The following is a 15,476-nucleotide window of genomic DNA, read 5'->3' on the forward strand; positions in this document are numbered from 1 at the left end:
CCAGAAGTAGCACTTCCCTTCTAGACACATACATGCCGCATACACCATCTCGCAGCATTCACTCTCACGAGTTCACACATATCAAACTCGAGCCTGCACTCCCCACGCATCAGGAACTAACATGGACACACACATTCCCCATGCATTCCTATGGGAGGGCAGACCAGCCATACGACACGCACGCACTTTACTCTGGGACACAGGGTAAAAGTGCACACAGACCCAAAAATCACTACACAGGGTCACAAAATAAAAGCAAAAAGATTAGGGGTGAACCTGCCCTAAGGCCCAAGTACAACACAATTCTACATAGAATAAGACTTACTTTACGCAACAGTCAAAGGCTACTTTTAGTATTTTTTTATCAGCCTGATACTAAATGGTGGGAAAAGAATACAAGGGAATTACAGGGACATTCTATGAATGTCAAATGTCTTGATGTAAATCTCTGCAAGTGGGATCTTAACCCGTTTGTTGCTTCGAACGTTCTGCACCAGTGCTGAACTTTCGAAGAAACGGGTGCGGCCGCGTCGGCCTACGGACGTGCGCAGCACTGGCACGGTAGTACACGCGACGACCGTTGGCCGACGGCAGCACTACAGGGGTTAATGATATTACAGAGGAGAACTGATCTTGCCATTTAGCACACACACAGTTACTGGTTATTCACTTCCGACTACTGTCTGCTCACTTGGGGTTCAAGTTCACATTACCTGCTTTACTGGTACTTTTCTGCAGTCTCTTTAGCAGGTGCGCTCGTTGTGTTGCTGTCAGCAATAGTGAACCCGGTAGGGGCGATGTGATGTATACCGCCTGCCATGCAGCAAAGCTCCAATTCCTGTCCAGCCAATGTAGGACAGAAGGATAGCCAGCACCCAGAACCAGCTTGTAAGTAGCAGCAGCCCCAGCAGCAGTCTTTTGAGCATGTGCTAGAGACAGTAGAGTTCATGATCATGGGGATCTTGCAGTTGAGAGTTCCCCAGTCTCAATTGCCACCCCACCACCCAAACAAACAGGTGCAAATTCATTGTCACAGTGGTGGCTCTTCTCAGGCAAGTCTTGACATTTTTAGCACTTGTACATTCTGTTAAATCCAACCTCATCTGGTTATTGGAGGTGAGTTCAGCACAACTGGACTCTATTTTTCTCCAAGGGACATACCTCTGATTCAATTTCTGAACAGCCTTCATACAAGGGGTCACTTGTGAATACTGCTGGGGAGATACATTCAGTCTCTGGACCTCATAATCTGTGTCTTGGTATGAGTCATGCCTAATGTCACAATAGTGTTGCCTGAGTCCCTCACATTCCAGCATTTTCGTCTTGAAATGGCACATATAATGCCCCTTCTCAGCACTCACTCAGCGCCCATCCCTCAAATTTAAATGCGGGGATCAGGGGTGTAAATGGGAGTCTCCTCTTAGGGGAAACCCAAAAGAAGGACAGTAAAAATATCTTTGCTGTCCAACTCATCCTCTTGTTATCCAGGGAGGGGTCACTTTTCCAGAGAACAAAGGGCCAGGGAAGGGCAGGGGGGAACTCCCTGACTTCAAAGGGACCCACGTGAGCCTCTCTTAAACACTGTTCTGTCTTGCCCGCTAGAACGATTCCTGGAATGACTGAAAGAACCCTCGAGTTCACATCAGCTGTCTGGGGTCGCTCCCTCACTCCATTTCAGGTGCCACTGGATTTGTCCTCATTCAAAATGAAAGCCAGTGTTCCCCTAGAAACGAGCACCACAGATGTTTCATACACACCTGTGACTATATATCTGTACATATGCATACTACACTTCTTGCAGACTGATGGATGACAGAGTTTTAGGGCCTGGCAAAATAATGAAAAAGGTTTCAGGTGCTGGTCGGCCCTCTCCCTAACAGGTGACAGCTAAAAATGTCCTGCATGATTACTAACATTCGTATTGCTGCTACCAGTGTCAGTCCTCTATAGCCCATTGACGAGACAGTAGTCACACTCATGCAAGGAGAATGAACAAGGTGTGTCCCTCTGTCATCAGCGCCCTATTATGGCTCTCGTTCCTTTTCAAAACAAGATCCTGCATGTTTAATAAAAATAATTAAACAAAACAGAGCTCAGCACACACACAAATACACGCACACACACACACATACTTGTTTTGTGGATTGAGATGATGGTCAAAACACTACGGGGCATATTCACAAGGAGCTATCACCAAATTAATGGCACTTTATCACATCCAAAGTTGTGATAAATTTACCCCACCATTCACAAGCTGGTGCTAACATCAGACATCGTCAGAATTCCAGCGATAACAGTCCCAAAACCTAACTCCACAGCGGACACCACCAACTAACGCTTATGAGATGTAGAGTAGGCATTCCTGTGTAGAAACACACAAAAAAACAACAACACCACTTTCACAATGAAGTGACAGATCCACGAAGAGAACCGAAAACAGGCGATAAACCGCAGTAGCCACAGGTATTTAACACCTGCCTCAAGCAGGTGTGAAGATGGACGACTGCCTGCAGTAGGCAACGGAGTCCCACACACAGCCACACCCGAAGAACAAACAATGCCATGGAGCTACTCATCATGCAGCTTGGAGCCCCAACAGGGCCACAACTCCCACCACCACGCCCCCCCGGGACCGCCACCACCCCCAGGACCCCGACCCGCACCTAACCCCGGACCACCACAGAGGCAGCGCAGAGTAAGTCAGCAGACCTACTGAAAATGCACCACTCTCACAGACCTGAAGCCCGAGGAAGTCATTGACCACTACAGGCTCAAAAGGACAACCATTCAACGCATCATGACCACATCGCCCACAGGCTCATGGCCCCAACACAGCGGAGAACCAACATCCGTCCACAGACAAAGCTGTTGGCTGTGCTGCACCTGTTGGCCTCTTGTACCTTCCAGCCAACACCTGCCAGAGTCGGGTGGGCCTCACCGCCAGCCCTATCCAAGTACATCACACCTGTCTTGGATGCCATCCTCAGCATTATACCCCAGAACCTTCATTTCCCCAACACTGGGCAGGAACAGCTGGAGACAAAGCAAGGCTTCTACGCCATAGCCAGATTCCCGGCCGTGTTGGGGGCAATCAACTGCACACATGTACCAATTGTGCCCCCTGCGGATACTGCACCCCACTACCACAACAGAACGCACAGGCATTCCATCAATGTGCAGGGAATAGTGGACCACCGGGGACTCTTCACCAATGTCGTTGCCAACTACCCAGGCAGTGTGCATGATTCCTTCAACTTCCAACAGTCCATCATCAACCAACGCTTCCAGAATGGCACATATGGAAAGGGACTGCTCGTTGGTAAGTACCAAATGAACACACCACACATCACAATGCCTCCACAGCACAATGCACAACTGTGGGGATGCACACATGACCAAACCACAATCAACAAGTCAAACTACACGACCACCTACCAGACATGACCACACCACTCCATGGTCATCCTGACCTACCCCTGCACCCAAAACAGACATTTCATGGCACCAAAGCTCCACAACAGTTGAACATGTGGAGTTGCAATATTCAGCCATAACACATTTGAGGCACTGCTCTGCCCACATGACCCTACCCCAGTCTTCTGCAGGACAGCGTCCCATGGCATTGGGACCGTTTCACCCGATGTGCATTCGGGGCCATTAGCCCTGTGCGAATCATGTCATCCCCCCTTGTAGTTATGACATTCCATTTCTGGGTGTCTGGTGACTGTTGGTGTAGTTGCCAGCATCAGTTACTCCCTGCGGGCTGGCTTACACTCACCCCACACACAGCCAGCACAGGTGTCACTGGATTGGTGGACCTGCATCACATTCGGCCGACCCAAGTATTGACTCTTTTCTCCCTGCACTGTCACAGGTGATCAAGGATATGCACTCTGCCCTCGGATGATGCCACCCTTCCGAGATCCGAACACACCCGCCCAGAGAGAGTATAATGCGGCACACATACTCACCGGGGGTATTGTGGAACGCACATTTGGCATGTTGAAGTCACGTTTCAGGTGCCTGAACGGCACAGGTGGGAAGCTCCTGTACAGCCCAGACATCGTCTGCAAGCTAATGTGTGCAAGCATGTTGTGTGTTGCACAACATCTGTGTTCACAGCAGGGCCCCATGGATCCCAGGCCCAGAGGTACCGGACGATGATGGTGGTGATGGGGCAGGTGGATCACATCCCACTGCAGCAGCGGCAGGACAGGTCCGTACTTCTCATGAGCACATCACAATGTGGCTGTCCATGGCAATCAAGCGACAGTAGTAAATGTCCAAATGCACTGCATGTGTGAATAAAACATATTTGCAGGTTTTGGCTTGTACTTGTACATTTTAATGTTTCTTTTCCCTGCAATTTCACATGTGATTTGCCAGGTCGTGCACATTTGTGGAATCAATTGTGTCCTGTGTTCAAATGTGGTGGGGGTGCTGTTTGTACCGGGATGTTGTCAATGTCGAGTTGCACTCCAGCCTATGTGCGTATGCTGCACAGTGGGTGTGTCGCTCGTGCGGCTCTGATTTGTCTGCCACTGGTCTCTTTCATGCGGTGTGCCTGTCGGTTCTGTTCTTCCACAGTGCTTGGATATTGTGGTGTATATGTTGCCCTCTGCAGTTGGCCAGGGTGCATCCGTGGTACTCCACTGTTGTTGGATTTCGTTCTGTGGCTTTTTCAGTATGCTGTTCTTGTGCTTTTTTCCGCATTGCGCGTGTGTATTCCTGCCCTCATGCTGGTTATCACTGTTTTCTTATTGCGCTTTTGCCCATCTCAGGTTTTTATATACGTCGAGGTGGTTGTGTCACGGCATTGGCCGCGGTGTCAGCAGACTATCGCATGCTACCGCTGTGTTCTGAATTCCACGTTGTCACGGAATTGTTTTCCCGTGATGGGCTGCGATGTTGAAAGTTGCGTTACACTACTCTAGCGGTAGTTATCACACGTTCTTGTGAATATACCCCTACATCTTGCTATGCTGCTCGAGCAGGGTGGTGCGCTTTCCAAAGCCATGCAGAGAAATCTTTTTCTTTCCCAACATTGAGTTTTTTAGAAATCCTACACATGATTTTTCGATTCAGTTTCAGCTTTTTTTTTATTTTCTCAGTATGGAAACTTTGCCTATCAGTTTCTATTATTAATAGCCCAGCTTACCGTAGTTAGTGATTTTTCAGATGGAATGTTCTGTCTTACTACTGCTGTTTCTGGCATTATTTTGTAGCTGATCATTTTCAGTGATTCATCTTTACAGAGTATTCCTGGAACTCTCTCACCTCTCATCTTTTTTTCAGTCTCCACATTGTTCTGAATTCTTAATACCTGTAGACAGTGCTAATAGATCCCTTGCATACACTGCACTGTTCAGTATGTTACAAACCAATAAATGAAGAAACGTTTCTGAAGTCAATGATTATTTTGTAACGAGAGAAGCAATTGCACTTGTTAACAATGGGTGTTTAGAGGATTCAGGATCAGTAGTCACTCTCAGAGGGACACTGAAATGGAGTTAGTGTAAGAGCAATAACACTCATTTATACTGCCCTGATTATGAAATCGTAGTCTTCTTACTAATTTATTGGGAAGCATTTGCACTTGCTGTTTTGCATACACTTTATTTTTTGTTGATGAAAATGAAATGTTTTCTCGATTGACCATTTAAAAAAAAAAAACGAATCAGGATATTTTGTGTTAGCTCTACTGCCTGTATCACATATGCACTGCACTAACGGATTAGGAGGAGGAATCGCCATCATCCACAAGAACACCCTCAGAGTCTCGACCAACACCGGCGACACCCTCAGCACCGCCGAACACCTGCACTTCCAGATCCACACTGACCCCAACACCTTCCTCAGAGGAATCGTCATCTACAGACCCCCCGGACCCTGACCACAGTTCAGCGACTCCATCACCGAATTCATCAGCACACACGCCCTCGCCTCCAAGGACTACATCCTCCTCGGGGACCTGAACTACCACCTCGAGAACAACAACGACACCAACTTCACCACCCTGATAGACAACTTTGCCAACCTCGGACTCAGACAGCTCGTGACAACACCCACCCACACCGCCGGCCACACGCTTGACCCCTCCTTCAACCACACCACCGAACTCCACAGGACCGACCATCCCTGCATCCACTTCACCTTCAGGAAGCCCACCACGCACCACCGCACCCAACAGATGCCTCGTTGCTGCTGGAGTAAAATCACCGAAGACCATCTAATCACCACCCTCGCCTAGAGCCCACCCACCGACCCCGACACCGCTGCCCGCAACTTCAGACAGTGGGTCAACCAGTGCGCCAACACCCTCGCCCCGCTCAGGAAACCCTCCAACAGCCACACCAGCAAGAAAGCCACCTTGTTTACCGAAGACCACCAGGCCTCCAAACAACATGCCGAAAACTGGAGAAGAACTGGCTCCGCGAACGAACACCGGACAGCTATGCAGCCCACAAGAACGCCACCCGCAAACACCATCACCTCATCAGATCCACCAAAAGGGCCTCATTCAAAGACCCACGTCTCCTTCAACCACACCACCGAACTCCACAGGACCAACCATCACTGCATCCACTTCACCTTCAGGAAGCCCACCACGCACCACCGCACCCAACAGATGCCTCGTTGCTGCTGAAGCAAAATCACCGAAGACCATCTAACCACCACCCTCACCTCGAGCCCACCCACCGACCCCGACACCGCCGCCCGCAACTTCAGACAGTGGGTAAGCCACTGCGCCAACATGCTCGCCCCGCTCAAGAAACCCTCCAACAGCCACACCAGCAAGAAAGCCACCTTGTTTACCGAAGACCACCAGGCCTCCAACCAACATGCCGAAAAGTGGAGAAGAACTGGCTCTGCGAACGAACACCGGACAGCTATGCAGCCCACAAAAATGCCACCCGCAAACACAATCACCTCATCAGATACACCAAAAGGGCCTCATTCAAAGACCGCCTAGATAACAACGCACACAACAGCAAAGAGCTCTTCAACATCGTGAAGGAACTCTGACAACCCCAGCTCCAACACTAACGACATTCCACCTTCGTAAGACCTGTGCGACTCACTGGCCACCATCTTCCACTGCAAGATGGCCGACATCCACGACAGCTTCAACGTCACGACCGCCCCGACAACCACTGAGACTTCTGCCCCCATGACCACCACCCGCACCAACCGCCTGCTCTCCTGGACCAACATCAACAACATGGACACCAGCAAAATCATGAACACCATCCACTCGGGATCACTGCTAGACCCTTGCCCACACCACATCTTCAACAAAACCAGCACAGCCATCACACCCCATTTCCGGAAAGTAATCAACATCTCCTTCGAGACAGCAACCTTCCCGGAAAGCTGAAAGCACGCCGAGATCAACCCCTTACTCAACAACGGGATCCTAGAGAAGGCCCTGGACTGGACCACATCCTCCCTCTCCGCCTCCCCCCTTCTGCTCCGATGCCACCAAGATCATCTGCGGCGTACCCCAGGGCTCATCCCTCAGCCCAACGCTGTTCAAGATCTACATGGCACCTCTCGCCCACGTCGCTGACAGCATTACCTCAACATCATCTCCTATGCCGATGACACCCAGCTGATCCTCTCCCTCACCAAAGACCCTCACACCACCAAAACCAACATCCACAAAGGAATGAAGGCTGTCGCCCAATGGATGAGGGACAGCCGAGTGAAGCTGAACTTGGACAAGACGGAGGTCCTCATCCTCCGATCCACCCCTTTGGCCTGGGACGACTCCTGGTGGCCGAACACACTGGGAACAGCTCCAACACCCACTGACCACACACGCAACCTAGGGGTCATCCTCGACTTTACCCTCTCCATGACTAAGCAGATCAACGCCATCTCCTCCTCCTGCTTCAACACCCTCCGCATGCTCCGCAGAATCTACAAGTGGATCCGACCGAAACGAGAAGAATGGGCACCCAGGCCCTCGTCAGCAGCAGGTTGGACTATGGTAACGCCTCTCCGCAGGAACTTCGGCCAAACTCCTGAGACGGCTGCAACGCATCAGAACGCCTCTGCACGTCTCATCCTCGACATCCCCCGCTGCAGCCACATCACACCCCACCTCAGGGACCTGCACTGGCTGCCCGTCAACAAGAGGATAACCTTCAAGCTCCTCACCCATGCACACAAAGCACTCCACAACACTGGACCAGCGTACCTCAACAGACGACTCAGCTTTATGGTGACTGGTGGAGAAATGCCACTTTTAGAAGTTGGCATTTCTGTGTACTGTGTGTCTGCCTGCCTGATGTGAATTGCGTGTCTGGCTTGTGATTGACAGGTGCTGAGAGGTGTGGTTGGCTCTAGGAGCCAGGGGGAGTCAGCCCAGTGGTGAATAGAGAGATCTGCATGCAGATGGGAGGGAGGAGATGCACCTGGGACCTGAATAGGACTGTGCCTTCACTCCACAATGCCGGCTTCGCCCCCTGGTGCATCTAATCCCTGAGCCACACCTGACAAAGGAGAGAGGAGCTGAGCAAAACAAAGTGCTCCTAAGCTCCCCTATACCAGTTCTGACCGGTATCCCCAAGCCTTGTGCTGTGACACAAAGGGATTTTGTAGTATACATATAGGGGCTGTGACTCCATGAAAATGTTCAGTTCTGTTCCTGCCAGGGCGTGCTGCTGCTGGGGCCCGGGGGGCCTGGGACCTGCCTTGCCCTTTTTCACCTTTGAGGACATTTTTGGTTGGGACTTATTTCTTTTTCCTACAGGACCTTTTGCTGTCCTAGCACCCTGGGAGAGCTTTATTTCCATTGCATCACAGTGCTTTAATTGTCCTAAAGAGGAGCGCTTCTGTCCTCCCCTTGCAGCGCTGGCCTTCAATAGTTTTTGGGAGGGAATCCCCAGCGTGGGGATTCCCCTGCGTTGGCTGATTTCCTGCGGGTGCCCACCCCGATTATTTCTTTATATGCAAATGGCGGGTGCCCACCCCATGTTTCTCGTCCTTGGCGTGTGTCCACCCCACTTATGTGGATATTTAGAAAGTGGGTGCCCACCCCACATGGCACCTTATGCTTATTTGAAAGCGGGTGCCCACCCCTCACTTTACCGAAAGAAGAATCACCTCCGACGGCCCAGGTCGGAAGTCAGGCAGCGTCATGCCTGTCATGGGGAGGGACTTCCGCCTTTCTGAGGGAAGCCCACGGGACTGCCGGGAGATGCAGTGGTTCGGCGAGGCTCCCATGTCAAAGGGAAAACCCCCGTGGTGGAGGCCAAAGTGAAAAAAATTCCCGGGGCCCTGGTGAAGAGTGGTGCAGCCGGATCACCAGCAAGGCTCTCATGAGCGAGAGAGCCCCGCCGCCCGCCCGCTGTGTCCGGAGTAAAGAGGAGAGCCTCCCCAGATCAGTCCGGTGGGTGGGGGCTCCAGGGGGCACATTGTTGGTGCCGATCTCGGCACCATGACAGTAGAAGTAGGGTCAGAGCAGCCCCGAATGGCAGCGAGCCGCGCCAATGTTGGGGGCAAGTTCTTTTTGTTGGTGCATGTTTATTTTTAGAGCCTGTGGTTTTATGGGCATTCTTCTTGTTTAAGGGCCCAGAGAGGCCCATGCTCCCCGCTTTGCGATGACTTCAGCTGCCCCACCTGCAGTGGGCAGCTGCACCGATAGGCTAATTTTATTGAAAGGGCCCCAGTGGAGGTCCCCAGGCACAGTGGTGCCAGTTCTTTATTTAATTCACAGTGGTGCTGCAGTTGCGGACCACTGCAACGAGGGGGCTATTCTATTTCAGCAGTCCCTGAGTGGGACAGGCAATATTGAGCATATTGAGGACTTCATTTGGTCCTCCCAGCTGCGCGGCAATTAGTGTCAGCTTTATCGTTTAGGCCCTCATGTGATATTTCCAGCTCCCCAGCAAGTAGTGGGCAGCTGCAATGTTTAGGCCTGCGCCGATTGCGAACCCTTGACTTCCTTAGCAGCGCGCCTTCACTCTTGGGACATAGGGCATTTGAACCCCTTTTGAGATGGCCAGTTGGCCAGGGGTACTATTAGGTTTGTAGGGCGCCAGGCCTTGATGTGATTTATAGGGTGCTAGGAAAAGTAATGTATGATTTACGCACCCTTTTCTGTTCCTCTAAATGTGTTTTTTATGTTTAGGAGGTTGTTTTGCACATTATGGTTTATGCTAGTGAGATTATGTTTCACTGTGTGATTTAGGCCCCTAATGTGAGTTATGCTTAGGAGGTTAGGGTCTAATGTGTTAAGACTTATTAGAGGGTTGCTTAATGTGTTCATGCTGGTGAGGTTGGCGCAGAATGTAATTCGTGCCTGAGGTGATACTGTGCATAATGTAGTTATGTTACAGGCTGATGCTAAGTACAGTGATTACTAGTGGTTACTGGTTGTACGTTTATGACATATTTTACTTTGATTAAGTTCGCTTTGTGATGGTTCTGACTGTGGTCAAGTGGACCCTGTGTTGTGTATATAATCCCTTGTAGATATGACCCAGTGCCAGGTGGCACCATGTATATTATGTGTTTACTATTCTAATGTGTTATGAGAATACAAAGGCTATTTTTTATATAAACTTGTGTGGAGTTCCTTTTGTAGTGTGCCTGGGATGTTGTTGCTTTGTGCGTGTGCAAATGCTTTACACATGGCCTCTGGGATAAGCCTGGCTGCTCGTGCCAAGCTACCAAGGGGGTGAGCAGGGATTATCTTTGGCGTGTAACTCCCTTGCCCTGACTAGAGTGGTGGTCTCTGCCTGACTTTGGCGCAAGCCTTAGCCAACCAGAGATCCCGTTTCTAACATTGGTTGTCAGCGGTGGTGATAGGACTTGGGTTTGTGCAGTACCACAGCGACAACTGGCTGCATTACAAAACTCTGCATTTTAGATAGTCACATGAAAAGGGATTATTGTGTCTAAGTTTGTTTTAAGTGTCATTTCTTCGGAAATGTGTTTCTTGTGCACTGTGAGTTGGGTGTCCTGCCAAGGACAGAAACCAGAGAATCTGGAGGAGAGACTGCCCTTGAGCCATCGCGCTGGTTTTTGGGTTGGCCTACAGTGGGGACTTAATTTGTATGGAGTAACTAGCTCTGGAGGGTAGGTCTTCCCCTAAGTACAGTGTGAGTTGTCTGGATTCACCTGTAAGGGTGGGATCCAGTGGTGGCAGCAGAAGTGAGTCCAGTGCATAAAGTCCCCATCCCGTTCCCAGAGTATGGTACCTGGTGCTCAGTAAGAGGGGTGCAGGTTGAGATTCAGGGACAGTAAGGAACTGTCTCACCGGTCTAGGGAGGGTGTGTGTGGATGAGTGGTGTGTTGCACTGGACGATTTGATGTGTGTTTTCTGAATAAAGAGCTTGCATGGGGGAGTGACCCTAGAGGAATGGTGCCGGTGTCTTCCAACCCAGAGTGGTGGAAGACGTTCAGAGTTAGGTGACCTCACAGTGAGCAGGTTGCTAGGCCTCACATCTTGTCTTGCAGGAGAAGGTGTGAGACTGGGCTGTGATCCGTGCCTCAACCTCAGACTCCGACACTGGATGGTTCTTAGAAGGAACACCACGCTGGGAGCCTAATCTGTCCTGTTTGGGGGATCTCCCCATGTTAGAAGATCTGAAGAGGCATTGGGGAGTAATTCCAAAAGGAGTTGCTGAGGTGTCTTCCAGCCCAGAGTTGTGGAAGAGGTTCAGAGTAGCCCAGCTAGGTCCCGGTGTAGTGGGAGAGGTGTAGGGGCTCATGTCCTGTCTCAGAGGAGAAGAAGTGGGTGGGACTGAATGTCTCCAGGTGCCTGAAACCCTGTCTCAGGCCTGGGTGGTTCTTTGAGGGAACACCAGGTAGGGAGCCTAGGCTGTACCGATAGGCCATTTGAGGAGGATCTCCTATTGCCGGGAACGTGGAGCGTCTGTAAGCAGAGCTCCAGCAGTTCTGGTGTCTGGCAGGACCGCTCCAGTTGGGAGGGTGCAGAGGTCCAGAGTGAGGGGTGAGAGGGGGAAAGAGTCCCCATTGGGAACCAGTGGGTCAGGGGCCAGCTAGAAGGGCTGAGTCACCAATGTTTGGCCATGGTGATGCCACTTCTGCCTGGGGGATGTGCACGCACTGTCAGTTGGACAGGAGGTCATGAGATATGCACCAGACAGACTGTCGCACGACACATTAGTTATGTGTCACCCTCGTGAAGTCCTGGTTCGCAGGGTACCTGACCAAAAGGAAGCGTCCCTGGGTTGGGGAGCCAGGTTCAGGTGTTTGCCTGACCTGGACGGCAGGGCGGCTTTAATCAGTGTCCTGGCCAGTTTGCCTTCTAGGGGTACCCCTGTGAATACAGGTGGAGCCCATCTTAAGTGAAGGGACCATGTGTTTCCCAGAAGGGGTGGAGTAGGCCTAGCCAGGATCTTTAGGGTCCTTGGCTGAGTGTGGTAGTACTACCCTGAGATCAGGTGGGGCCTACCTTAAGTTCAGGGACCTTGTTCTACAGTGGGAGGGTGCAGAGCTCTGGAAGGGGGTGCGGAGAGAGGGAGTCCTCACCTCTGAGCCCGGTGCATTCGGTGAATGTGGATCCCAGGTGGTAGACCAATTGATGGAGAGAGGTACTGAACTGGTGGGAGAGTTGTGTTCTGGTGGGTGCTTCCCCTGGGAGAGTGCGGAACCCCAGAAGTAGAGGTAGGGTGAGGAGACGCTTTGCCTGTGATCTCTGGTCAGCCTGAGGGTGCGGGCCCTAGGTTGAAGGATCAGTGGTAGTTTGGAACTACACTGGGAAGGAGAGTGGAGCAAGGCTATTGGATGCCAGGGGTTACTGCCCTCCACTCTGTGGATTGGCAAGGACCATGGTCTCTGGATGCCCTAGGGCCTGGTCCTAGCCGTGGACAAATAGGGAGTACCAGTACAGAAATCATTTTATGAATGAGTACAGCAGATTCACTGTATCGATTAAGTAGGTGATACAAAGTGGCCTGGTAATCCAATTTCTACAAGTCACACAGTTTCCCGGCAAATATCCACTTACAAAAACACCAGTTGAAATATATCAGTAAAATGGGCCAGAATTCAGAAAAATACATACAGAAAGTAGGGTAATATCAGACACAGCTTCTAATATTGTTACCCTTTCAAGATGAGAAATCTCAAAATCACCCAGTAGGAGTGTGGCAATGCTGTGCGTTCTTGGTAATACTGGTTGCGTTATTACCGCAACTTGTTACGGAGCCGCTTGTGATCAGCTTATTATTGTGTTATTAGGACTATTGTAAAGTGCACGAACTATAGAACAATTGGTCTATTTATTGTTTACAAAGTTCCTAAAGATGTACAGCGTTGTGCTGGATTTCATTATGTTTGTAGGATTCATTGCAGTGTCAGTAACAGTTATGATCTCTGGATTGCCACGGCTAATGTTACTTTTATGAACAGGCGCTTTCCTTTTTTCCTGATCTATACTCTTACTCATTTTAGGTATTTGCTTCCAGTGACTTCACAGATCATCATGAGGACATCGTCTTCTAGCTATATCCGCAATTCTTCCGGAATGCCACGATCCAGTATTTTGTTTACTCCCAGACTTGGCCACCTATGAAGTTAAAGGACAATAGACATTTTTTATTAGCAATTTTATTTTGTTTCCTAATCCAGTACTCGGACAGGCAGTGCAATATGCATCATGATAACTTTAGCATTGTAGAAGGGATAATGTATGTTAAATTGAGAAGACAAACGTTTTGGAGAAATTTTAGAAACCATGTAGCTCCAGTTGAATGTGTAAGTAATTATTTCTTTCAGGAAACTGAACTGTCTGCGGAATTGTACAAACTCCTTTATTCTGAAGTCTGATATTGTTCAGCTTTATTTTACAGATGTGTCTTACCTGAACTAGACTATTTATTTTGCAACCCCTTTTTCTTTTGCTCAGATGTTATCTTGATAATCTTTAAAAGCGTGGTGGCATTTTTATACATAGGAAATATAATAATATATTGTCAAAGCTGAAAACAAACGTTATGTCCATTGCCCATTTTATTTTTCCTATAGAAATGAAAATACATTTAAAAATAATAATTTAGGTGGCAAGCATTGTAAGTGGACATGTTTCAGTGTTGATTATGTTCTAATGAAGACTATTGTTTGCAAATGTCACATCACCTTTTCAAGACCTTTTAAGGCAGGGGACTGTTGCAAAACAACTAGGAACTCTACCGTTTAGTGTATGCGCACACACACGCACACAGATGGCGTTGCAGCGCGTGCAATGTAATTCTTATATTTATTTATTTATGTACTTACCTCCGGTAAGCCGTATGCTGGCTACCCCCCTTCCTGGCCCTCCCCGCCACACCCCACCGCAAGACTCCCACTACGAGCCGCTACTGCACCCTTCACAATTATTTGCCTTGTGTCTTATTTATTTATTTATTTTGCCAGCGAAACCCCTTCAGATAAAGACACAAAAGTTCATTTGCATTGTTGCTATGCCACAAAATATTATTTTAACTTCAATACCATGTCATTTGTTGTTTTTCCTATTTATTTGTACATATTTAAAAATGAAATAAGAAATTGTCATTATGTCTGTTTCACAGGATTTACATTGTTTAAAGAAATGACAGAAAACGTGTCGAAAACTACAGAATGTTTGGATTATTCTAATAGATGAATTCTGCCTTATAATATTAAGCAGAATAGGCAACCAATTTTCGCTTTCGGGAAAACAATAATTTATACAGCATTTAGCTCCCTATGCATCATTCTACCATGGTGGAGTGTAACTGAGAGAGTTCCCTGCAAATACAGATACGGACGAAACAAAGTTTCAAAGTCTCAATCTAGTTTTTAAAATTTCCTTTCTCCCACCCTTTTTGCGCCCAGACATATACCTTAAGATTGTGAGTGTTGAATATCATGTTCCTTTATTCTCCCTGATTTCTAAATGTTTCTCTCCAATTCTAATTAGTCCATTAGATTTCCAGGATATTCAAGTGGAAGCAGCAGATGTTGACCCTAAAAGCACCATTTTGGCCCTGGGGGTCGTTGCCCCTTTTGTTCGATCTGCCCTAAGAGTCAGCTCAGGTTATTTCATTGTCCACTCTTTCTCTCCATCAGCCCCAGTAGGTATGAAATTGAGGCATCCACACGCCTCAGTCTTTGTAATTTAGAATCAACATTGTTCCTCATGTGAGAAGGATCCAGGCTTAGATGCAATAGTGCCAAGATACCTGTAATGGTGAATGCAGCCCACTATAAATGTATTTTTGTATTTGTATGGTGTACTTCTCACAACTTAAAACGTCAGTCCATGTATAAATCCAAATGCCTGGATACCAGGTGCTTAAATAGGAGATTAACAAATTGCAACCTACATGGGCTTTTATAAGAATGTTCTGAGTCATGGCGAGAAATCTCACATCAAGCCTTTGCTATTAGTTTCTTTGTAGCTTTGAAAACTGAAGATGCTTCGTTGGTGCTTAATTTCTCCTATTGGACATCCAATTGGTTTTCCAACACAG

The 15,476-nt window shown here is 48.8% G+C and overlaps 1 protein-coding gene across 1 annotated transcript in view; it reads left to right on the plus strand.

Moving 5' to 3' along the window:
- Positions 1–14,467, plus strand: part of TTLL7 (tubulin tyrosine ligase like 7) — a 1,017,987-nt gene extending 1,003,520 nt beyond the window's left edge. Inside the window, exon 23 of the mRNA XM_078659263.1 lies at positions 13,432–14,467. Coding sequence (XP_078515389.1) covers positions 13,432–13,552 — 121 coding nt within the window. The 3' untranslated portion in view covers positions 13,553–14,467. The remainder of the gene's footprint in view (positions 1–13,431) is intronic.
- Positions 14,468–15,476: the final 1,009 nt, after the last annotated feature.

The sequence above is a fragment of the Lissotriton helveticus genome, chromosome 1_1, assembly GCF_964261635.1.
Source record: "Lissotriton helveticus chromosome 1_1, aLisHel1.1, whole genome shotgun sequence".
NCBI lineage: Eukaryota > Metazoa > Chordata > Amphibia > Caudata > Salamandridae > Lissotriton > Lissotriton helveticus.